At 37.0% G+C, this 26,955-nt stretch overlaps 1 protein-coding gene across 9 annotated transcripts in view; it reads left to right on the forward strand.

The window, feature by feature from the left end:
- Positions 1-26,955, forward strand: part of LOC117400576 (high affinity cAMP-specific 3',5'-cyclic phosphodiesterase 7A-like) — a 63,769-nt gene that overhangs the window by 15,510 nt on the left and 21,304 nt on the right. The window contains exon 1 of one of the 9 annotated variants that reach the window (XM_034000732.3): positions 23,874-24,957. The exons of 7 other annotated variants lie outside the window; for them this stretch is intronic. In XM_034000732.3, the coding sequence (XP_033856623.2) occupies positions 24,898-24,957 (60 nt within the window). In that variant the 5' untranslated portion in view covers positions 23,874-24,897. Of the gene's footprint in view, positions 1-23,873; positions 24,958-26,955 lie in introns of those variants that run through there. One more of the 9 variants, XM_034000734.3, reaches the window with a different exon arrangement.

Consider the following 26,955-nt stretch of genomic DNA (forward strand, 5'->3'; position numbering starts at 1 on the left):
TTATTATGCCATTATAAATTATAATAAAACATTGTTTTTTTTAATGGTTTATTTAGCAATGTCAACAAGATTATCTTCAGTAATATTATGATCCTACAGTAGTTCTTGAATGTTTCTTTGTTCTACATCATTTCAACGGAACTCTCGAAGACATTGTTAAAGGTAGAATAAATATGATGCACAACATTGAATAATTCTCTCGCGTATCATTCATGTTATTTTGGTTACCAGTTTTTGTTTTGCCTATGAACGTGCTGGTGTTTCTTAAACCATTTATTTAAAACAAGTACAGTAACTGTTGTGTTACAGTGCTGGGGACCTGTTTTGGACTTTGTACTTGGGATAAAAATGTGTGAATTATTTTTATCATATCAAGATCTGTGTGTATGTGGAATGCTAACTTAGTTAGGAAGGATGCATCTTAATTTAAGTACAGTACATTTTTTGACATTAAGAAATGTAATTCTGTAAATCATTTAATGAAGGTGAAATACATCTCCATGTACTGCTGGTCAAAGTGATTTGCGGAATGACATAGTATGTCCTGATGCTTCATCCTTCAAGATTTAGGTGGGTAGCATTTAATACCAAAATAGGATAGCGACAGTACTCTGCTTCATGCAATTTTACATTGTGTGTGATGCAGGCCAAACATTTGAGTGCTGCCTTAACCACAAGAAAAGGAAATGATGCAAAAAAAAAAAAAAACAACAACTTTGTTTTAAAATCTGTGTCGGTACATTTTGAAAGCATGTTGTTTTCAAAGCCAGTACATTATGAAATGTCTGAATCTTGTTTTGATTAGCACTGCCCTTTTAATATACTGTTTTTTAACCTCCTTTTGTTTCAGTGACTTTGAACATCACATGGACTTCGATAGATAGATAGATAGATAGATAGATATGTATGTGAATTACTTTTGACATACCTAGGCCACTTAAATATTGGGTGTTATTGCTTACTTGTGAATCTCCCTCCTCCTCTCAAAGCATTTCAGTTCTTTTCAAAACTTGGGCAAAATATAACATTACCCTTCACTTTGACCTGTAACCTAAAAAGGTTTCCATATTGGCTTTAGTCAAGTTCAATCACGGTATCTTGTGGCAGCAATTGTACTAAGTTGCCCCCACCTCACTGCCAAATCCTCATATCTCAGACACCATGTGAGGTACAGTATTGACTTTACATACTTCATATACACTTAATACATGGTTTGGTGACCATGATGTTGACCCCTGACTTAATACTGCTGTCCTAATATCTGGCTTTCACTTCTGCATCCTTTTAACCTCTTCCTTTAAAGCAATACAGACCACACACTTTGGGATACTTTCTTTACTGTTGGAACACAGCTAATATGTATAGTAGTAACTGGACAGTACTTGCACACTTATTGTACCTTCTTTCCTTTGCTGTCTTCCACATCTAAATCTCTATGGTCACAAGCACATTTTCTGGGAGTTTGTGTGCAGGCATTTTTGTACATTTCGCCACAATTCTGTTTTAAATCCTCCATATCTTAAATCCCACTAACAAGCCTCCACCCTGATTGTAATCTCGTTTTAAATCTCGCAAGCGGAGTCTCCAATAGAAATGTATTATTATTTTTGTAGTAGGTTTTATTTTTTTAATGGAAAAAGTCAACGTGAATTGATTAACCATTTCCACAGTTTTTCTGGTGTTTATTGGCTATCCACAGATTTCATTTTTTTTGTATCGGGTTTTATTGATTTTAAAACCGAAAATCAGAAGCCCTATATATACCATACAATTGCTACTGTACTACATTGAAAAAATATATATTAAGAAACATCTGCAGGGGCTCCCGAGTGGTGCATCCGGTAAAGGCGCTCTGCATGGAGTGCAGGATGCGCTCTATAGTTTGGACATCGCCGGTTCGAGTCCAGGCTATTCCACAGCCGACTGTGGATGGGAGCTTGCAGGGGGCGGCGCACGATCGGCCAAGCGTCGCCCAGGGTGGGGGAGGTTTTAGGTCGGTCAGGGTGTCCTCGGCTCACCGCGCACCAGCGACCCCTGTAGTCTGGCCGGGCGCCTGCGGGCTTGCCTGTAAGCTGCCCGAGAGCAGCGTTGTCCTTTGGTGCTGTAGCTCTTGGCTGGCTGCATGGTGAGTCCGCAGTGTGAAAAAAAGCGGTCAGCTGACGGCACACGCTTCGGAAGACAGCGTGTGTTTGTCTTCGCCCTCCCGAGTCAGCGCAGGGGTGGTAGCGGTGAGCTGAGCTTCAAAATAATAATTGGCCATTCCAAATTGGGAGAAAATAATAAAAAATAGTTGGCAATAACTAAATTTAAAAAAAAATAAATCTGCTACAAATCAAGGATTACTGTATAGCCCGGTAGCTCATCCATTCTGAGTGCAGGCTATCGTTCCATTAAAATAAATAAATAAATAAATAATTTTGCCACATTTTAGGCCTGCTTTTCAGTCATGCAAAGGTGTCTTAAACTGCAAATGTGAATGGGGTTGCAGACCTTCATATGTGGTGTCCCTGGGCCAGCACAGTAGTGTGAACGGGGTCATAGGCACTTGAGATCATAGGTGCATCTACTGTGCCCCATTAACTTTCAGGCACCCTTTATGTCCTCAGGATGTCCCATTTTCATGTGAAAGCTGTTGTGTGTGTGTGTTTTTTTTTTTTTTTTTTTTTTAAATTAAAAAAAAAAAAAAATGTTTAAGCCTATAAGGTTACTGAGGCACATACCCAGGAGAGCATATAATAATATCTTTATTTTTATATAGCACCTTTTTAATAGTGGACCACCATCACAAATCGCTTTACAGAGGTAGGCTGTGAACTGTGCATTATATGCAGAGTCACTTACAATAGGACACTGATATAACATCTCATCCGCAGGATGGAGCACAAGGAGGTTAAGTGACTTGCTCAGGGTCACATAGTGAGTCAGTCAGTGGCAGAGGTGGGATTTGAACCCAGGACCTTCTGGTTACTAGCCCTGGACTATAACCACTGGACCACACGGCCTCCTATAGCGCCTATAAATAATTGTTTGGAATGCTCGATCACCCACTTAAGTTAAAACATAACTGGTTCTTTGTGCATCTAAATAAATAATAGCAACTTGAACAAGATGTAATTTTGATAGGAGCATCTGCTTTACGAGCACATTTAATTTAATGTTTAATTTAAGTTAACGACCTAAATCAAGCGAAACGGTAGTTCCTTGCGCCAAGTTACAGCGAAACTGCCAGTGACTGTCTATACAGCACGGATAGTTTACGTGTTTTCAGGGTATTCGTGCAGCAAAAGTAAATCTGCTAAAAGCACCGTTCCACATTTAATTTGTAGTTCCTAACACTTACGTAAAATGTTGAAAAAAAAAAAGTAAATACTTGTCATACAGTAAGAGAAATAAGTCGGTAAAAATGTCCATCTCCTCCTTTTTTTTTTCTTCTGATGTATTATTTTTGCAGACCCCAGCATAGGCGGCACATATAAGAGGCTTGGGGAGGCAAAGCATAACATTTTTTAAAGTACAAGCTAGGGTGTGTGTTTGTGTGTGTGTGTCTTGCTGCACTTCGTTGGGTTCAATAAATGTAGGGGGAGAAGTATGGAATAGCCTCCCCAAACAAGACTCGCACGCCACCTATGGACCTCAGGCACTTTTATCCACGCGTACAGGACATCTGAGTTTAATGACAATTAACGTATTTTGTCAACATGGAAATATAATGGGGAACGTACTTATATTGACGTCTGTATCATGTATATTAAACCATTTATTGATATTTTAAAATGGACTAGTCGCACACATCACAGGGAAAACAAGAGAGTCCCCAGGCACTTTTATCCACGCATATGTATGTTACAGGATAGCTGATTTTAATGACAATTAACTTGTTTTGTCAACATGGAAATATACTAGAGAACGCATTTATTATGACAGCTGTCTTTTATATTAAATGATTTATTTGTTTTAAAATTGAACATTTACCTGCAAAAAATCTTTATATAAATAATATAAATAAAAATAAAAAGTCTGGTATACATGGAATTTGAACCTACAACTCTTCAGTTTGCAAGCATGTTGTGTTAACTGTCAGTGCTACACGATTAGTTGAGACAAGCAGTATTTTGAAAGATGAAGTCAGCGAAATGAGAATTCTCCGGACTTTGTCATATTTTTTATATTTTCTTTGAGCCACCATTCATTCTTCATCAACTTCATTCTGAGATTGCGCTGGAGCTTTGAAAACATTTGTTATCCTGTGAGTGTAACGCTCATTGGCAGCGTTTACATGCACAAGTCATGACGGTTTCCTCACGATGTGTTTGTTGTACTTTTCAGGAAATGCGTTGCTATGCAGTTCTGATTTTTAGGAAAAAAAATAGTCTGTACCAATGCAGATTACTCAATTCATATTCATTTAGGGGAGGGGATATTTAAATGTCCGTGTCTTCTTACTAAGTAGGAAAAAAACGACTCGTGAATATCGTGAGGAGAGCTTAATGCGTTGCCATGAAGATAAAAACATTTAACAAGAGAAATTAATTCACGTGTTGTCGTGCACATTCTGAATTACACCGCGCATTAGCTACTTGTTTGTCTGGTTACCTTTCCAACACACACACACACAAACACACAAAATATAATTTCTACAAGTTTTACTACTTAATTTATATTTGTGTTTGTGGAACATCTAAAAGTAACATTTCATTAACACTAGAACTGCCTTTTACAATACAAGAGCCTCTTATCTCTGGCAGCCATCAGTTCCTTAGTTTTGTACAAGGTAGGAGAGATTTCATCTTGAAGCTAGCCACAATGCTTCAGCACAAACATTTCAAATCAGAAAGCTGCAGGCTGCAGCAGCTCAACCTGGATGCTGTGCTGAGAGTGCCACACACGCAAGATAAATCATATGCTACTTTCGTTTTAGATTAAAAACTATTGTTTTTACAGATTTGTATGTGCATATTCCTGTTTACACACTAGTTTCTTTTGAAATGTTTATTTTGTTATAGTTTTTGAAGTAGTGCTTTATATGTGGTAAGTTAGAAAATAAACCCTTTTATGTTTAATTGTTCATTCAAATACAGCATTTTGGCTGTGCAGATGTTTGATTATGATTTGCTTGAATAAAAGTTCTATCAGATTTTAGTTTCTTTCGTTTTAATATTTATTGTGTTTAAAATGTACCGGCAGTTGTAGGTATAACCGCTGCGGTTCTAGTGTTAAAGTAGTCCATAAATGTACGGTGTGTCTGTTTTGTACGGCCTTTCTGCTGGAGATTACGTGATATTAAGTCAGAAGAACGGGATCTTGACTGCTGAAACCTCGTGAGCCACAAGCACGATTCCTGCTCCAGTTTACATGGGTTTTTACTGCTATTTTTATCGTGAGAAAGCGGTTGATCCTGCCCTTAAAGTCGCGCTGCCAAAAGGACGTTCTTTTGATATTTCGTGATGTATTCACGTGACAACGTCACACAGTCGTGACTGTAGTTGATTTTCAAGTGCATGTAAACCAAGCCATTGTGGTCGCTATTGGTAGAAGGAAATATGGTTTCCTCTCTCTCTACTGGTCGATTTGAGAGCAACGCTATTTGTGGTCCCCGTTGGACAAAAAAAGGAACAATTTCTGAGAACTGGCTATGCTGAAGGACAGCCTGTATATTGGTAAAAGTAAAACATAAATTAATAAATACATTAATATAAAAATAAATTAATACATATACATTTATGTTCATTTATCTTGATATTTCTTTTTTCACTATCATATAAACACTGACATTTAATACTGTGTGAAACAAAAATAAATGTTCAACAGTTGTTGTTCAATTCATGTCCTTCCCTTAAATATCTCTAGAAATCATATTTACAGTCCCCCCACTGACCTTTAACTTCAGTGGGTGATGTGTGTGTTTTGTGTGTATATACAGTGCTGTGAAAGTATTTGCCCCCTGTCTGATTTAATGCATTTTTGCACACTTTTCACATTGTATTTGATCAGATTTTTTTTGTGGGTTGTAGTAGTATATAGAGGGAGTCTGAGAGAAAAAATGACACCAAAGTGGTGCTTCTTTCATTGTTTGGTGTGCAAGGTAATCAAACATGCAGTCTTCAGGTGTGAAAGTTATTGCCCCCCCCCCAAAAAAAAAAAGTTCACTCAACCCAATGAAAGGGATAATTAGGGTCAGCTGTTTGAGTACTTTGGTTAACAACCAGGCCTGATTTGGGCCATAAATTCCTGAAGACCTCTGGAAAAAAGTTGTTGATGCCTATCAGTCTGGAAAGGGTTACAAAGCCATTTCTAAGGCTCTGGGGCTCCACCGAACCACAGTCAGAGCCATATTGTCGAAATGGAGAAAGTTTGGGACAGTAGTGAATCTTCCCAGTGGCCGTCTTGCCAAAATTTCTCCAAGAGCAAGGCATAAAATCGTCCAGGAAGTCACAAAGAACCCTAGAACAACATCCAGGGATCTGCAGGCCTCTCTTGCCTCGGCTAAGGTCAGTGTTCATGACTCCACCATCAGAAAGACACTTGGCAAAAATGGGATTCATGGCAGAGTAGCAAGGCGGAAACCATTGCTCACTAAGAAGAACATGAATGCTCGTCTCAAGTTTGCCAAAAAGCACCTGGATGATCCTCAAGAGTTCTGGGACAATGTTCTATGGACAGATGAGTCAAAAGTGGAACTTTTTGGCCGACATGGGCCACGTTATGTTTGGCGAAAACCAAACACTGCATTCCACAGTAAGAACCTCATACCAACGGTCAAGCATGGTGGTAGTAGTGTCATGGTTTGGGGATGCTTTCCTGCATCAGGACCTGGACGCCTTGCCATCATTGAAGGAACCATGAATTCTGCTCTGAATCGGAGAATTTTACAGGAGACTGTCAGGCCGCCCGTCCGTGAGCTGAAGCTGAAGCGCAGCTGGGTCATGCTTGTGTGTTTCAGATCATTGTCTTGCTTGAAGTCTAAATCAGAATGGTTGAAGAACAAGAAATTAAAAGTTTTGGAATGGCCTAGTCAAAGTCCAGACCTAAACCCCATTGAGATGTTGTGGCAGGACCTGAAACGAGCAGTTCATGCTCAAACCAACAAATGTCACGGAGTTGAAGCAGTTCTGCATGGAGGAGTGGGACAAAATTCCTCCACAGCACTGTGAGAGACTAATCAATAACTACAAGAAGCATTTGGTTGCAGTTATTGCTGCTAAAGGTGGCGTAACCAGTTATTGAGTCTAAGGGGGCGATTACTTTTTCACACGGGGGCATTGGGTGTTGCATAACTTTCTTTAATAAATAAATGAAATGTCAATTTTTTGTGTTATTTGTTCACTCAGGGTCCCTTTTATCTAATATTTGGTTTTGGTTGAAGATCTGATAATATTCAGTGTCAAATATATGCAAAAATGCAGAAAATCAGACAGGGGGCAAATACTTTTTTTCATGGCACTGTAGGTTGTATATTGTTTTATATTCAGAATATTATCCCTAGGATAGCCCAACTGCTTTATTATGCACAGTTGTCCATCTCCCCCCCCGCACCCCCAGTGAGTTTCTGCCTGTATACAGCATGTTCGCTGTGTGGGACTGAAGCACAAGTAGTTCAAGTGTTATAATCAAGGTCACAGAATGTGTAGATGAAATACAAACTCTGCATTCCTCTTAACTCTCATTTTGTAAATATGTACTGTATACTGTCTTTCTTTTAAATAATGAAATAATTTAAACAGTATTTAATTCTAGAACCTTGACCATCAATAACTTGAAAGCAAAACACATGAATGTCTATTTAGTAAATACAAAGACGATCATTTTAATCCTAATATCCCTTGCTGGATATTGTGGAGCCTTTACTCAAATGACTCAATTCAGAAGTATAACGCACTGCACAGTGCTGATGTACGTTTCCTAAAGATAAAAGGTATTCCCCCTTAATATAGGTTTGTCCAGGATCTTGCTGGGCCACTTGTCTCCTAGACCTGTGTCTGTGTGACTGCATAAAAGCTTGAGCGTTACCAAATGTCTAAACATTGAATTAACAGCAATGCAAAGTAAAGAAAAGAGAAGAGACACACACACAATGGATGTGCAGAGGGAAAGCCCAAGGTTACTGTTTGTTATAATACAAAACACCCAAGCAATCAGGCATTCGTGCTGCTTTCTGGCACAGAAATACAGTGCTTGCATGGCTTTGCCTACTTTGATTCATCTTAGATGTTTGCAATACTTTGGAATCGCATCTTGTTTCATTCCTCACTAAAATATAAACTAACCTCAGTATAAATCAGTTTGAACCATTGAAATAGGATGGCCGTTTGACAAAGGACCAGGCTGTCCTGATGCAATACCATGTTTTATGATCCTGAATTTGAAGGGTGGGGGTGGTGGGGGTGGTGGTGGTTATTGATAATGCTTATTGTGCATTTTCATAATTATGTTTTATACAGAGGAGCTTTTCAACAAAGTTTTCCCCCAGCATTTTGCAGCTTCATTGAAAGCTTATTTTGCACTGGACTTTTAACAAGGCTTGCATTATTTGTGTCGTCTGTTCAGCTACATATTTCCACAGTTTAGCTACCTAGTGTGTGTGTGTGTGTGTTTTATTTAACTTTTTTAAAATTCCCAGCCAAAACTTACTCATTTAATTTTACTAGCTGCCTATAGTATGAGATGAGATTTGTTGCAGGTTGGTATTTCATATTCGGTTGCATGCATGGCGGGAATGCAGCTACTTTTGAGGAACTCAGTTGTGTGTATATGTGTGTATATATATATATATATATATATATATATATATATATATATATATATATATATATATATATATATATATATATATATATATATATATATATATATATATATATAAAAATAATATAATTATATAATTTTAGTGCTTTTATTTGCTGTACTCCAAGACCAGTACCCTGTTGCACTTGCTGCATTTGAGTAATGGACCTTGTGATATGGCTATTTCTGTTCACGGGTCTCCAAAGTTATATGCCCTGATGTCAATGCAGATGGAGAAGCCTTATTTGGTCATGGCACTTTAAGGCAGGAGCATGCCTCTGCACATTTTTATCTAACTGGCTAGTTAAAGGCCAATGCCAAAATTGACAGGTGTGTCCTAGAAGGCAGGACGTCCCAAGTTGCTTACAGTACATTGCGTTCCGTTTCCCTGTGGAGGACCACATCTGAAGTTATTGATGAGTTACTGAGCTTCTGGCTGTCTGCAGTATTTAACGCAACCGACTGTACAAAACAAGTGTGCAGTGATTTGGAAGATTTAGGGATTATGTGATTTAGTTGCTATGTGTAAATATACCAGAAAAAGGAAAAAATCATGTAAAATATTCTAAGGCTGAGGAGTTGATGGTTCAAAGTTTTTCATCCCCGTTGATGTTCAAGCTAGTATTGTTTTGAAACAGGACACAAAAAAAGTATTCTTTTTCTGTGTCCTTGCTAATTTTAAAGTAACTGCAGAGCTTTCCTGTCCCTGAAATCTGGTAGTGATTGACCTTGCCTTCTGGTTGTGGGCCCACCCACAAAAACCATAACAGCTGCTGAATTTGAGCCAATTGGGTCTGTGTAATGTGACAAAATAATAGTACATTATGATTCAGGCTTATTGTTTAATTTTTGTAGACTAAGTATAGTAGCACATGCAACAAATCATACTTGCAAGTTAAAAATAAAACTAAATAGATATTTTTTAAATGAAATGTGTTACGTTGTGGACGCACACTAACGGGAGATAAGCCACACAACTCTGGTGATGATTGATTTAGTATGTCAAAGTATCAGTAATGCATCTACAACTTTGGAAATTGTAGCACCAATGGTGAAAAAGTAGGCATTGCCTCAGCCTTGTAACATTCATATCCTGTATTATTCAATTAATATTTAGGCCTATAGGGCAATTGTTTTCTAGCCACACATGTACTCTGTGTGTGTGTGTGTGTGTGTGTTATATATAGATATAGATATAGATATAAATATAGAGATATAGATATATATATCTATATATATATATATATATATATATATATATATATATATATATATAGATATATATATAGATCTATCTGTCTGTCTTTTCATTGAGATAATCAGAATTAAGTAATTCAAGATCTTATCTATATGGAACTTTTTTTTAATTGTAAAATAAGATAGCAGTGAAAAAAACATAACACACTTTATTATTTAAGAAATGAATCTCTGAACCCCTTGACAGTATAATCTGTAGCTGCAGTTTTATTTGTTAAAATAACCATTGTTATGGTGATGACATTATAGTTAGGCTAAGGACAGCTTGTTATGGTAATGACATTTAAAGATTTTAAAATTGAATTAAAACATTTAAAAAAAAAAAAAAAAAAAACATTGCATAGCTTCTGTATGTATGTATGTACAGTGCCTTGCGAAAGTATTCGGCCCCCTTGAACTTTGCGACCTTTTGCCACATTTCAGGCTTCAAACATAAAGATATGAAACTGTAATTTTTTGTGAAGAATCAACAACAAGTGGGACACAATCATGAAGTGGAACGAAATTTATTGGATATTTCAAACTTTTTTAACAAATAAAAAACTGAAAAATTGGGCGTGCAAAATTATTCAGCCCCCTTAAGTTAATACTTTGTAGCGCCACCTTTTGCTGCGATTACAGCTGTAAGTCGCTTGGGGTATGTCTCTATCAGTTTTGCACATCGAGAGAAATTTTTGCCCATTCCTCCTTGCAAAACAGCTTGAGCTCAGTGAGGTTGGATGGAGAGCATTTGTGAACAGCAGTTTTCAGTTCTTTCCACAGATTCTCGATTGGATTCAGGTCTGGACTTTGACTTGGCCATTCTAACACCTGGATATGTTAATTTGTGAACCATTCCATTGTAGATTTTGCTTTATGTTTTGGATCATTGTCTTGTTGGAAGACAAATCTCCGTCCCAGTCTCAGGTCTTTTGCAGACTCCATCAGGTTTTCTTCTAGAATGGTCCTGTATTTGGCTCCATCCATCTTCCCATCAATTTTACCATCTTCCCTGTCCCTGCCGAAGAAAAGCAGGCCCAAACCATGATGCTGCCACCACCATGTTTGACATTGGGGATGGTGTGTTCAGGGTGATGAGCTGTGTTGCTTTTACGCCAAAAAGCAAAGTAACGTTTTGCATTGTTGCCAAAAAGTTTGATTTTGGTTTCATCTGACCAGAGCACCTTCTTCCACATGTTTGGTGTGTCTCCCAGGTGGCTTGTGGCAAACTGTAAACAACACTTTTTATGGATATCTTTAAGAAATGGCTTTCTTCTTGCCACTCTTCCATAAAGGCCAGATTTGTGCAGTATACGACTGATTGTTGTCCTATGGACAGAGTCTCCCACCTCAGCTGTAGATCTCTGCAGTTCATCCAGAGTGATCATGGGCCTCTTGGCTGCATCTCTGATCAGTCTTCTCCTTGTATGAGCTGAAAGTTTAGAGGGACGGCCAGGTCTTGGTAGATTTGCAGTGGTCTGATACTCCTTCCATTTCAATATTATCGCTTGCACAGTGCTCCTTGGGATGTTTAAAGCTTGGGAAATCTTTTTGTATCCAAATCCGGCTTTAAACTTCTCCACAACAGTATCTCGGACCTGCCTGGTGTGTTCCTTGTTCTTCATGATGCTCTCTGCGCTTTAAACGGACCTCTGAGACTATCACAGTGCAGGTGCATTTATACAGAGACTTGATTACACACAGGTGGATTCTATTTATCATCATTAGTCATTTAGGTCAACATTGGATCATTCAGAGATCCTCACTGAACTTCTGGAGAGAGTTTGCTGCACTGAAAGTAAAGGGGCTGAATAATTTTGCACGCCCAATTTTTCAGTTTTTTATTTGTTAAAAAAGTTTGAAATATCCAATAAATTTCGTTCCACTTCATGATTGTGTCCCACTTGTTGTTGATTCTTCACAAAAAATTACAGTTTCATATCTTTGTTTGAAGCCTGAAATGTGGCAAAGTTCAAGGGGGCCGAATACTTTCGCAAGGCACTGTATGTATGTATTTATTTATTATTGTAAATGTTTGTACTTCAGAACATGCCACCATAAAAAGCGACTGCTTTCTAACTTTAATCAAACCACCAAACAAAAAAAGGCTCAGGCTTAATTAATTTTGAACTACAAATTCATGTCCTTAACTTTTAACTTGTAGCAGAAAAATAAAACCGAATAGAAACATTTCTGTGCCAAATGCAAGCAGTAAAACATATTTCATAGACATTTAATTATTATATGTTGTGTTCTTCTCAAGAATTTTTTACAAGTGTGTTACCACTGGTTCTACTTGGACATGTCGTTGTGTCACTTGTTTCGGTGCACAATTCAAAGTGTTGACATTTTCTGAAGTTCCTGCCAGCGCAGTGCATCACCTTAACCTCGACTGCTTCAGCATCCACATCTTCAATGGTTCACTTGTTGTTTTTGACCTTGGAGACTGCCATTTGCAGCTTTCTCTTTTAATCTCTGTGGTTGTTTTTTGTATTTGCCTGCCTTCTTTTTATTTCTCTCAATTTTTTGATAGTTTTGTAGGAGGTCACGGATAACCCAAAATCACGGTTAAAACAAAACTAGTCACAACGTGGTACAAAGTTGATTTAATGTAAACTTATTTAGTTAAAATTACATCCAATATTTAGGAACACATTTACCGTTCTACAGACGTCATCCAAAAGTGTATAAATAATACAATAGTTTAGCAACACAAAACATCACATAAGTTGCTCGACAAAAACGGCCAAAAGGTTACAAAATTTTAAAATAGTCTGTTAATGTTTTCTGTTTCTTAGCTGAGCTCTCCTTTTTTCGAATATTAGAAAAAAATCTACGCAACATCAGTTTGTCACTGAGCAAACTGTCCTCTTCACTTTCTAAATAGCCCAGCAGACAGTCTAGGTGATTAAACGCAGCACCATCCGTGATCTTGTTTTTGCTAGCTAGCCCCTCCCCCTCACTATCGCTGTCATTCTCCACCTCTCTGCCAAGTGATCTCACAATGTCATCATTGCTCAGTCTCTCAAACCCTGGTTCACACGCATCACAGTCAAGCCACTCACTAATGTTATTTATCAACTTGTTCGCCGTCGGAAACTTGATTTGCTATTTGAGCTAACTCGGCTGTTATTACATCATCAGCAAATCCAGCAAAATCGTCATCTTCGCTCATGTCAGGAATTATTTTCCTCCATGACTTAATTAGCGTTAATGGTTTAACCATATTCCAAGCTAAAGTGATGTCATAAATGGCATCCAAAACTAAACTGCTTCCAAAAACATATTAAATCATTGCATTAGTCAATATTTTTGTAACAAATTTGAACCGGTAATTGCGTTTCATGCTGGAAATGACACCTTGGTCCATTGGTTGGATCAATACCGTAACATTTGCTGGTAAATATTTTACAAAAATGTTGCCATCCTCTGACTTGAAGACTTTCATTTGGAGGGCGCATTTATCTTTCTCCGGTAAACCTTTTGACTTCAAATGATCATGGACTTGTGGCACAAATTCTTTATTGAACTATTATTTAAAAATGTTTCTGTTCATCCATGCCCCTTTTTGATTGAAATACTGAACAGGCAGGTTTGAAGTTTCAGTTCCTTTTAAAAGAGCGTGGTTTTTTCGCTTTGCCGATCACAGCTAATTCAGCTAATTTCAGCTTGCGTGTTCCTGACGCATTCGAGCAACACATAACAGTCGACCTTTCTTTACTAGATTTATGTCCCGGGGCATGTTGTTCATTTTCGAATGCCAAAGTTTTGGTAGGTAAGCATTTCCAATAGAGACCAGTTTCATCGGCATTGTATATTTGATCTGGTAGTAACTCTTCTGACTTAAACTCTTGAAATTCAGCACAAAATTCGTTAGCAGGTGTTACATACCCACTTAATTTCTCTCCTTGAATACTAATTTCGCGAATCCCATGCCGTTGTTTGAATCTGGTTAACCAGCCAGAAGACGCATCAAAGTTACCTTCCATTCCGAGAGCTTCAAAGAAACATTTTGCTTGTTTAGTGCAGATTAGTCCAGATACTGGCATTCCCTGTGCCCGTTGCTGATTGAACCAAACCAACATTGCCTTATCAAGGTCATCCTAAGAGGACTTTTTCATGGTTTTTCGATTCTTTTTCAGTCAGTTTGAAGAACTCGACGAGGATGCAAAATAAATTAATTAGTTTATTTTTCAAATCACGAACCGTTTGTTGCCCTATTCCATATTGTAATGCAAGTTGTTTAACATTCCTCCCTTTTTCCAATTGTTCAACAATTTCAAGTTTTCATTGAATGTTGAGCGCTATGCGTTTGCTTGGATTCTGACATTTTAATTACTAGGGTTATTTTATCACATTTAAACTTACAAATGTTAAACAACACCGAACAGCTCAAATTTGCACAGAACACTGACAGAATGACAGGCCGCGGGCGCCAATAATGTAGGCACATTGTGTCTGCAGTAGACACAATGTGGTGTCTATTGGTTACTATGTAGTTCAAACCAATAGACATCTTCTTCTGATAGATGTTTTAGCTGATTTTGTAGTACACAATTTTAATTTTCACAAATACACAATCTCTTTTTTTTTTTTTTTACCAAGGTTAATCCGCAAACCGGTTAATCCGCCCCTGGATAATCGAGAGTTGACTGTGTGTGTGTCATACATTATATATATATATATATATTGTAACAGAGCTGCTTCCACTCGGGTTCGTTGCCCCTTTTAAAAACTGACCCAACACAGAGGAATGGATTTTTATGCGCTGACGCGCTATTTTTAATTCAGAAAAATGAAACAAACACAAAACAAACACCTATCTCTTTACGAGCACTAACTAAACTCTCCGGAACACCCTGACTATAAGTGGGATGGCTAAGTCGTTTCCCCACCAAACACAGAACAACCAAACAAAACCTCACCGGTTTAAACTGCATCCACCTTCTTCTCGACTGCTCGGGAGCAGAGCACCTCTTCTGCCTCTTTCTGCCCAGCAGCCTCGAACTAAGTAACTGTTCTCTTATACCCTGCACCTGGTACTAATTTACAATTGCCGCCCAGGTGCAGGGGATAATTAAACAATAAATCAATTAACAATTGCCCTGGGAGTGCACTTTCACATGGTTTTTCTGCAGGGAGGAAATTAACCCCCTCCCTGCTGTCTTACAATATATATATATATATATATATATATATATATATATATATATATATATATATATATATATATATATATATATATACACACACACACACACACTCTAAGGGTTTAAAATTGATTTAATCATAACTGTGGGCTTTGATTAAAACATAATTGATTGATTTTAATCTTGTCTATGAGTGCGGTATCAAAACGGTGCACGAAAAAAAAAATTAAATGTCAGATGGTACTTCTAAGGGCGAAAAGGGCAGCTGGAAGGTACAATAAATATACTAGTGTTCCGCGGTATATCGATACCTACGGTATATCATGATACCAAAATCCTACGTTCCCTAATATCGGGGTAAAATAAAAATATCGAAGTATTATGGTTTTTCGATAGTGTTTGTTTGTTTGTTTTTATTTTATTTATTTATTTATTTATTTGAGCTTTTAAAACAAAACTCTTAATTGTGTGCTTTAAAAACAATATGAACTAAGCTGACTCATTTCCACTTAGGGAAAGTGACCAGCTACCCTGCGCGCTCTGGGAAAATTAAATTACTGCAGCAGTCATGGTGAATGCCGGAGAGAAGCTTGATGTGGAACTATTTTGGATTTCAGCCAGATGACAACGGCAACTTGGACGAACGCGGACAGTCAATATTGAAATTGTTTTAAAGAAGTGAAAAACAAACAGATGAAATGCCACCAATTTATTGAAATATCTTTCAGATCGCCACCTCGATCTCTGCCGAAGTTCACTTTGACTGTAGTTTCTTCCGTTCTTTTAGTTTTAAGTGAATTCCAGTGCATATTACTTGTATAAAAAAAAAGTAATAAGTCCCAGCAAAGAAAACACATAAAACAGGAATGCGTTAGAAGCTGATCAAAAGGGAGTTCATTGATGCTTGTTTACTTCCTCATTACAGCGCGTTTGCTAGAAAGTGCAAAAATAAAATTTGCTGACATGTCATTAAAATGGGAGCGATGTTTTTATATTGTTTGGATTTTGTGTTGATCTGTATTTTATGTGCATGAAATGTGACAGCTGTGAAAACACTGGGTTTTGAATTGCATGCATGAGTGGTGGAAAGACCAGAATGAATACAGACATCACTGGCAGCGTATTGGTTTCCCTAACAGGATCAATGTGACGCCTCATCTGCAGAGGTTCCGAGTCACACAACACAAGTCCACCCATGCAGACGGCTACAGGTTCAGCATGAAAGCAATGAAAAGCTGTGTGTGTGTGTGTGTGTGATTTCCATTACACGAGAGTAGATGTTAAAACTTCATGCTGATTTGAACTCTGCTCTCGCCAAGATAAGCACCAACTAAGACGTAGCTTTACAGTAAACTAATGTGATCCATCTGTGTCTCCATCCATTTGCGATTCCTTCCAAATGATGATGTAGATATCCTTCTGTCTGGTGTTGATGGCTGAAGTGTAATGCTGGCTCCAGAGATCCGCTTATTTGCCTCCTTGGCGCATCAGCACACACAACGGCTGCGATGCTGTCTCCGGGGATCAACCACAGTGCGGTCTCCCCAGCGCATCAGCATGACAACCGTCTGGACTGAGCTAAGTAGGGTACATCTCTGTGGTCTTCAAGTGGGCACCTTCCATCCTCTGTGTTTCATCGACTAGCCCATTATATATATATATATATATATATATATATATATATATATATATATATATATATATATATATATATTAGCTCAAAGAGCCAGCTGCCCAACGTTTCGATATGTTGTACATATCTTTCTCAAGGGAGCCTGTGTTTGAATCAAAACATTGGAGGTATTTATAGGTTTTTGACGGCATGACAACTACTTGTTATTGTTTACATTCAAATCCATGATTTATTCTTGCATGATGTAATGGTGTTCTATATATTGTGACATCATTTTTACTTCTATCTTTGAATCTGTATCAATTCTAATTAACATTACTTTAGATAAACTTATATTTTTATTATATCATGCAATGCTGGCTCTGAGGATCAGTCTTGATTTGGCCTCCCCAGCGCATCAGCATGCACAACTTTTGAATGAATTTTGTTTATTTATTTAAATGTTATATATTCAAGCATTCCACCATGCTGTAGCATTATTAACTGTGTATTAGCCTCTTATGTACTTTGAACTTGCAAAAAAAGGAATTTGGCAGCCATTTTAACATGAAATGGACATAAGATCCAAAGTATCGCGATTAGTATTGAATATCATGATACTGTGCATTTTTGTTAGGAGTTATTTATAAATGTGACAGCTAAAAAACTGTGTGATGGTGGTGTTGTTTTGCAGCATCAATGGGGTTGAAACCCCATGCACCAAAACTCATGCAAAATGTGACCATCTCTGGACTGATTTAATTTAATGTTAATCCGGAGATGGTCACATGTATAAAAGCCTGTAGCTTTGTGTGTTCTGGGTGTAGTGTTTGGAGGAGGAACGTGTGCGAGAGTGAGACGGGAGAATGTTGAAATCAAAAATAAAACCAGAGTAACCTACAGGATCAGTGAAGGCGATTGCCCAGCCTGACTGAGGTTTTGTTTTTAGGTGTTAGTGATTTGTGGTGTTAACCTTTTTTTTTTATTATTTTGCTCTGTGAGCAGTGTTTTCTGTTTTTAACTATTTTATTTATTTTTGCTTAACAAAAATGGCACAACCATGCTTTCACACACTATAGTGGTTGTATTGCTTCAGTAAAATATGTACTGAATACTTCGTGTACAAGACATTGTAAGAGAAGTGCTATGGTAGTAGAAGTGTGAAACACTAATAATTTTCTCACCCCACGCCCCGCTTTTGTTATCCAGAACTTTAAATTCTTCATTCGCCATCTCGACAGCCAAGTGTTGTATAGCGTGAGCTATGTTGAAAGAAATGTCTCGAGCTCTGCTGTTTTGGGATTTTTTTCTTTTAAATGTCCATAGGACCAAAAGTTGAATGCAAACTGGCGGTACAAACAATCTCAGCAGTCACTTGACAAGTGTAAGTTCATATTTATTTATTTTATTTTTAGTAGTACTAAAATGTGACTGTGACTGATAACATGCTTGGAAAGGTGATTGTTAAGTAAAGCTTTGTTTTGCCTAAGTCCGCTGCAGTTCTTTTAATTGTCCGCAATAAGGTGCTGCTGCAATGCAAGCTATACTGTATATATCACAAGCAGCATCCATTACATGTACACAAACAACGTGTATTTGTATTTTTATTTCAATTATAAAAACATGATTACTGTTCTGATATAACTTATTTTTAAAGTACATGTGTGTTTTATTCCATTTATATGGATTACCTGCAAAATAGGAATTTCAATCAAATATAAACTAGTAGCTATGATGACGTCACCAGTAAATTATGCAAATTAGTACCAGCGCCGGTTAGAAAATAAATCTCAGATACCAATAGCTATTAACATAATTAATTCATTCTCAAAAGCCTCAGGTTTATACTTAAATATAAAAAAAAATGTGAATTATTACCTATCAAAAATTGTACTGATTCGTTTATATCAGAAATTCCAATTAAAAACGAAATAAACTATTTAGGAATTATTATAAATAAAGATAAAAAAACTAGGTGCTCTCTAAATTTTAATCCTCTTATTGAAAAGACACAACATAAATTAAATCTATGGTTGCAAAGAGATTTGTCTCTGAAAGGTCGGATTTTGCTTACTAAGGCTGAAGGTATTTCTAGGCTGACTTATGCAGCTCTTTCTCTGGATGTATCAAAAGACATCAGTAGTATGGTTGATAGAATCTTATTTAACTTTATCTGGAAGAACAAAACTCATTATATTAGAAAATCAGTAATAATGAACAATCATGAATCTGGAGGACTTAACTTTCTTGATTTTTCTACCTTAAACAATACCTTTTAAAATAAATTGGATTAGACAGTTTATTAAAAATCCATCTTCAACTTGGAACTTTATTCCTGCATATATTTGTAATAATCTTGGTGGTCTAAGCTTTCTATTAATGTATAATTACAATATTGAAAAAATTCCCATCAAGTTATCAAATTTTCATAAACAAATGCTTCTTTCTTGGTCTTTAATTTATAAACATAACTTTTCTCCACACCAATATTTCATTTGGAATAATAAGGATATTTGCTATAAGCATAAGTCCTTATTTTTCCCCAATTGGTTTAATAATGGCATCATATTAGTTACTCAATTGTTTAAATGTAATGGTAATCTTCTTAACTATACAGAATTCTTGTCCACCTTTAAATTACCTATTACAGCAAAGGAGTTTGCCATTATTTTTGATGCTCTCCCTAGAGGAGTGATCACTTTACTGAAAAATGATTTGAAAGCATTATCTTGCCATCCACCTTCCATAGACCCTTGTGTAACTTTTATTGGAAAATATTGTTTAATAGATCATTCTAAAAATAATAAGCGTATAAGATCTCTTTTCCAAAATGATCTAGTATCCATCCCTTACGTTATTTCATATTGGGACGGGTTTATTGAAGGTATTGACTGGAAAAAAGTTTGGATTTTATCCAACAAGTACTTATTAACTTACAAAGTTAAAGAAGTTTCTTATAAAATAATACATAAATGTTATCCTGTTAAAAACTATTTAAAGAAACTGAAACATGGTATCGACCTGAGCTGCTCATTCTGTAAGGACTCCACTGAAACAATGTTGCATTTATTTTGGAATTGCAGATACTCCAGATTTTTTTGGAAAGATGTAATTACTTTCACCAACAATAATATTAAAAAAGAAAAAAACTTTAAATTTCATATTGGTAATGTACTGTTTGGTTTCACTAACTATAAGACCAGTGAAAATAATGAGTATTACATTATAAATTTGATTATTCTAATGGCCAAATTTCATATTCACAAGTGTAAATTCTCTAATCAGAAACCTTTCTTTTTTCTTTTTGTAAAAAAAATGGAACAGTACATTTAAGGTTATTAAGATGTCCAATAATAAAAAAGCTTTGAAGACACTTCATGTATGTAACCTATTTAATATTTTTTTGTAATTTTATTAAGCCCACCCCCTGGCTTCCATTATAATATGTTCACTATTCGGTTTTTTTTTTGTTTTTTTTTTTCTACTTTCTGTACATTCTTTGTTTATTTCAATAAAAATGCATTAAAAAAAAACAGCGCCGGTTAGAAATCTTCCTTCGGTAATGTGTACTGAACCTTCGAAGGTCAAAATGTACCCTTTGTTACAGGCATATTTTGTTGATCTGAAATGCAAAAGCTTACGGTATACCAAAAACAGCAATTAATATAGGGTGACCCATACGTCCCCATCCCCGGTTGAGGTACTGTGTCCCCGGGCAAATAATGTCCCCGGAACGGACCCTGGTTCACGAAGCTCGTCCCCAAATAAACTTACTATTAATTTCTCGCATTGGTCTAATGTAATGTTAATGCGTTAGAGAAATATCCATGTTTCTATCATTAAATTACATCCAACCGCTTTCTTGATTCATCACTGACATTCGTAGTAACCAATCAGGTTTTGAGTTTAGTTGACGATCAAACTGCCGTTTTTAAAAAAAAAAAAAAAAGTTACCATGGGTTGATTGACAGGAATTCCTACCACTGAGTTTCTTTGTATAATCACTGACATTCTACTGTCTGTAGCCTATCTGTCTAGTTTGTTGAGCTGACCCGGCTCTTATTTCAAATGCCGGTAAATCCAGCTTCAGTACACACTGGAGCGAGTGTGAAGTACTAGACTTAAGAGGGCATTATTTAGATTACTTTGTTTTTTAATAAATGCATTAATGTAGTTATGTATTTTTGTCTGAAAAAAACAAACAAAACAGAAACACTTGCTTTTTTTATATAAACGTGCTTGGTCATTAATAAGTGTTCTTGCTTGGTGCTTATGTAAACGTGTTAAACAGTGTTGAAGAAAAAACCCATCAAAATACAAAGTGGTGTTGTGTGTGTGTGTGTGTGTGTGTGTGTTTTAAATACTTTTTTTTTTTCCTTCTCTAAATTTACATGACATGAAACCCCATAACAGCATACTGTACAGTAGGATGTCAGTAACATTCGATTTTATATTTTCAGGAATCTCCTGGTTACCCAAATCCCAAAGTTCCCAGTATGTCCATGTGTAACCCTGGCTACTTAGCTTTGGCTTGAAGGCAGCAGGAGAAGTAGGCTCTTGCATATTATTAATTTATTAATTTCTTAGCCGACGCCCTTATCCAGGGCGACTTACAATTGTTACAAGATATCACATTATTTTTACATAAAATTACCCATCAAGAGTCCAGAGCCTTAAACACTACTCCACACTGCTGCCCAGGTCAGTCTATATGTATTACACAACACAGCGTAGTCGAGCGCTGAGAAATGATTTAAAAAAAAAAATGCTTTCTTTAATGCTGTTTTGTTTATTTTGGGGAATTTTTAAAATGTCTGCTTTTTTTGAAAGTTTTTTGCAATGACTGCAGAGTGTATGTTTGTTTTGTTTCTGCAGGTTCTATGCATATTTGTTTTCTATTTGTAATGAATATGTACATCTGTTAAAATATAAGCTGCTCGCGCTACACTCTCCAACACACATTTCAGTCTTGGCTACTTTGCTGTGCTCCCATAACCGAGTGTCCCCGGATTTGGTTTATAAAATATGGTCACCCTAAATTAAAAACTAAGTTCATATTTTAAATAACTCACTTTGGCTAACTTTATGTATATTAAACATTAGCTGGCATTATGACATTCAGTAAATAGCATTATGTTAATACTACTTTTTTACTTTTTCATTGTCTGGGAAGTGTGTGTGTGTGTGTGTGTGTGTGTGTGCGTGTCATTATTTCAATTACAAATAAAATTCTCTTCAAATTATTTAACGAAAATTGTTAACCATCCAATCTTTTGTTACTTGATTTTTTCACTAAATGACTTACCTGCACAGTACTTGTGAAAGTGTTTTGACTAGAGGCAATTTTGATTTGTCAGTGCAGTTGGTACTGTATAAGGTATGTTTGTTAGTTCTGTTTGTTAAAGGTAAACAAGTAATATAATACAGTATACTGTTTCTGAATGTTATTGATGAAACAAAATTTAAATCCCACAATATTTAAATATGGAAATCATCAATATCTAACAGTATCAATGATGATGATATTATTCATATTTGTTTATTTAGCAGATGCCTTTTATCCAAAGCGACTTACAGAGACTAGCAGAGACTAGGGTGTGTGAACTATGCATCAGCTGCAGAGTCACTTACAACAACGTCTCACCCGAAAGACCGAGCACAAGGAGGTTAAGTGACTTGCTTAGGGTCACACAGTGAGTTGCTGATTTGAACTGGGGACCTCCTGGTTACAAGCCCATTTATTTAACTACCAGACCACACAGCCTCCTATATTGGTGCCAATCACTACTTTTTATAGTTGGGTGTTCAATTGCATGTGGCTCAAGCTGTAAGTGTGAACAGCTATGGACAAAAGTTTTGCATCACCTAGAATTTTTGGATTGAGACATAATACAAAAAAAAAGCCAAAAAAACATAATTTTGATATTTTATTTAACATCATGCAATCCAAAGAAACTACAAAATTAATACATTTGTCCTTTTTTTCATTAAGTACTGTATATGGAAAACTATAAAGTGGTATGTCATTCAATATGTTAACGTAACATTGTTCAGCAGGTTTCATTTGACATTATGAACAAAATAAGTTAATTATATAGGATCATGCAAAACCTTTGGCCATAGCTGTAGGTACAAAATTGCATGCACATTAAGAGGATGACAGCAATTTAAAAAACAATATTCATACAAAAGAATGTTCATGCAGATCAGGTACGGTATGTTCAGTAGAACATATTATATAACTCGGGGGCACAAAGTAGGTTGTCTGTAACAGAATGCAATAGGATATAATTTGTCTGAGTCCTAGTGTCTGTTGATCAAGGCTGTCTGGCTTACTCACAAAACATTCAAAAGAAAAAAAAAAACAAATTCAGTATCCTGAACCATGTCCTTCAAAATGTTTTAACTTGTATTTTTTGTGTTTTCTGTTTCATCAGACTTTGTTATTAACTGTAGTCTTTTAAACTGTGCTCAATAGGTCTGTTTTTTAATCTTCTCTCATTGGCTTTGGAAATGTAGTGCTGACATGCTGAATTTATTTATTTATTTATTTGATCAAAGTGGAACTACTGCACCAAAGAGGAATTAATCACACAAAAGAAGTTGTGCCACCACAAATCTATAGATTTACCATAATCATCTGTCTATCTGTCTATCATCAGACTTGTAGGACTCAACCTTGTGTGACTCGGACTCTGAGATATTAATGATGAGTCCTTTTTTTATGTAATATTACAGTTACTAGGAAACCTGTGCACAATATAAACCCATCCTGCAAAACATTATCCAATCACTGGTTAGTCCTGTTGTATTTGCAGCCAATCATTGTAAGAATAAGAAATTGTAAGAGAGTTAGGCTGTAGATTAAACACCCCCCCCCCCCCCCCCCCCCCACACACACACACACAAATCCAACTGCAACCATTGCAGAACAAGGAATAAATAATGTCAGCATGGTGGTGGTATTATTATTATTATTATTATTATTATTATTATTATTTATTAGCAGATGCCCTTAGCCAGGGTGACTTAGTTGTATACAAAAATACATATCAAGAATTACAGTACAATTAAGAGCAAGATACAAAATACAATGACTTTAGTTCTAATAAGAGCAAATACAAAACCCAGTATGATTTGATATCGGGGCAGTTTAAGAGCAGGTAACAGTGTTGATAGTTTACATCAGGGTTAGATATGAGTGCAAGTGAAATACAAAACACTACAGCTTGGATTAAGTGCAGGATTAAATACAGTATAACATATTAAATACAGTATCTAGCTCGCTCTCGCTCTCTCTCTCCCATCGTATATATTTCAAACTTCAATGTATGTATATTGAAATGGATATATTTTCCTGTTTGGCACCACAAAATACACATTCCCCTGTGTGTAGGGCCTCTGCCCTGTCACACGTCCTCCACATGTCCATTCCACGCTTCCGGGAAGGGACAGAGAACTGGTGACGGGACCAGGACGACGTGGATGGGGCGTTGGGAGTACAGGTTGGTGAGCGGACAACTGCAGGCATAGGTGAGAGCCCCGGTGTGCAGTGACGTCTGGTTTGCCAGGGGGAACAGAACGAGAGACCAGGCGAACAACTGTGCCTGGTGGTGCAGCAACCTGGAAACTAGTCCTAGCGACCAGAGGTCCAGACACAAAGGTCGGGTGTCAGGGAGCATGGGTCAAGGGACCTGACGTACCGGTGCCGGACTGGGGCATGGGGCTGGTGGTCTCTTCACCTCCTCTCCCTTGTTTGTAGTTGGCTTTCAAGACGACGCCGCTTCTCCCTCGAGTTCTGGAGATGGCAGCTTTGTTTTCTCATGGTTCTCAAATATTTTGTGTGTCCCATTGTGGTCCATACTATGGCTAAAGAAAGAAGTCAGGACATTCTCATGCAGAATCAGTCCCCAGAGCGGCTGGTCAGATGATAGCCAGGGTAAGACAGCTGCACAAGGCTCTCTGCTTGCTCCGTGCCTAAACCTTGAGCTGTCGCACGCCTGCCTGTGATTTATCAGGCCATGAAATACTCATGCAGATTTCAGTAAAGAGAAATTAAGTTAGAGAGAGAGAGAGAGAGAGCGACTATGGTCTGATCCTCCGTGTTGGGTTGATCCAATGGGAATAGCACTGATTTGGTCCTTGATTGTGGTTTTAATCAGGTGGATTACATTCAAGGTATGTCTTTTTTAACAAATGATTAAAAACACTATACACAATATATGAACCAAATAGGCTAGCTACCTATTCTAATTTCTAATGTTTCAAATTATAGTTGGTTTACATGAAGCTAGGAATCCAGCAATATTATATTTGTGAAAGTACTGTAACTTTAAAAATAAAGGGAAAGGAGAAATAAACTTACACACACACCTGTAAAAGCAATTGATAATAAATAAAGAAGTACTAAAAATAAACAATTTGACAAAACTTTCAACATGTTTCAACCATTTGATATTACTAGTAGTCTAATTATTAAACAACTTACTAGGAAATAAAGCCCACCAGGGTCTCGATTTCTAGCGGTGTCTAGTCACAAAACAATGCAAAACCAAAAAAAACAGAAATTAATCCAATATACAACACCATCAAGACAGGACTAAGATAAACTAAAACAAAAAATAACTTCTGTTGGCAGTTCAGATTTATTTGTATAAAATCCATTTGAATTTAAATCATGAGTAGCCATCAACTGTACATATTGTTAAAGTGGGAGAGTATGCCAAAATTTGATTCCTATCACTTTGAAGGCCATACCGTAGAAACCGTACAAACAGAAAAAAAAAGATTAAAGAAATGTTATGCTTTTATTGGAAGGTGTATTCAAGTATACTAGATTTACAATACTACACATTTGAGTGGATTGAGTTAGACTGATTCAGAACAGTTTCATATACAGTAGCATTACCCTGTTATTTCAGTTTACCGTACTTAGAACTTTAATTGCTTAATAAATCTACAGTATCTAGAGTCTATCTAGAGTCCTTTCTGATGTGTTTGGTACTATGAAGATAAAGAGATTTTAGCTTCAGTTGTTAACTGCTTAGACCAATGCCGAGGTTTGCATGTACAGTACAGTAGTGTGTTTCTTTTGAAATTCAAACCTAATTTTTGGCCTATTTTTTAAGTTTATATTGATTATCACAAATTATAAACAGGGGTCTAACAAATCGCTAAAATAAATTAAAATAATATTAAGCACTGCTTACCAACTGTGCAACTGCAATAAGAAGTATGTGATCTGCCTTTCTGGGTTCTACTGTACATTAAGCCAACTTGCTTTGAATAACAGTTCCTTAATAAAGATGTAGGTAACGGATGCCTGCTATCTTGACAAGCTTAGTGAAACGGAGGCTGAAACACACGTCCCCCAAAACGTGTTCCTGCCAAGCCGTCATTTTTCTCACTGCGGATCCACAGTGAAGCCACCAGACATATAGTGCTGGATGACAACACAGGTCTGAATGGCTTCACCCCAGACCTGCAGGCGCCCTATCGGTCACAGGGGTCACTGGTGCGTGGTGAATCGTGGATTGCCCTGCTGACCTAAGCCCTCCCTACCCCGTTGGCAATGACATAGCCTGGATTCAGACCTGCAATCTCCAGGTTATAGGGTGCATCCTGCACTCCATGCAGAGCGCCTTTACAGGATGCGCCACTCGAGAGCCCCCACTATAATGTTTTAACAATAACCTATCAAAAAAACAACTGTTGCACTACCACTTCCCATGCCCGTTTTTAATGGGAAAAGGGGATGGTATCGGACAAACTGGGACATCGGATTGTCACCCTAAGCAAACATTACATTGGGCTTGTCAGCCGATATCTTGACCACTGTATCAAGGAGCCTGGCTTGTCTTCATGGCTCAGCTGATATTAGGAATCCAGGGTGGTGCCTGTTGTTTTTAATCTTAATTGAAAACTTTCGTTTTTCTTATGTGCATGTACGTTAAAGCAATTTAATGTGGGTGATGTCAGATCACACAGGCAGAAGTACTGTGGGGTGAGTCGCCAATGCGCTCGTCATTTATTTTGAACAAAATAATAAATAAACACAAACAGTATAGAACCACGGTGCACAATCCAGTGCAGTCCAGGGGTAAAGTGAAATGGTGAGTTGAGGTGCAGAGCTGTGCTGTTGTGCTGGTGCTTCTTGGTATTGTTATATTATCCCTT

This window comes from Acipenser ruthenus, chromosome 4 (assembly GCF_902713425.1).
Source record: "Acipenser ruthenus chromosome 4, fAciRut3.2 maternal haplotype, whole genome shotgun sequence".
In the NCBI taxonomy this organism is placed as follows: Eukaryota; Metazoa; Chordata; class Actinopteri; order Acipenseriformes; family Acipenseridae; genus Acipenser; species Acipenser ruthenus.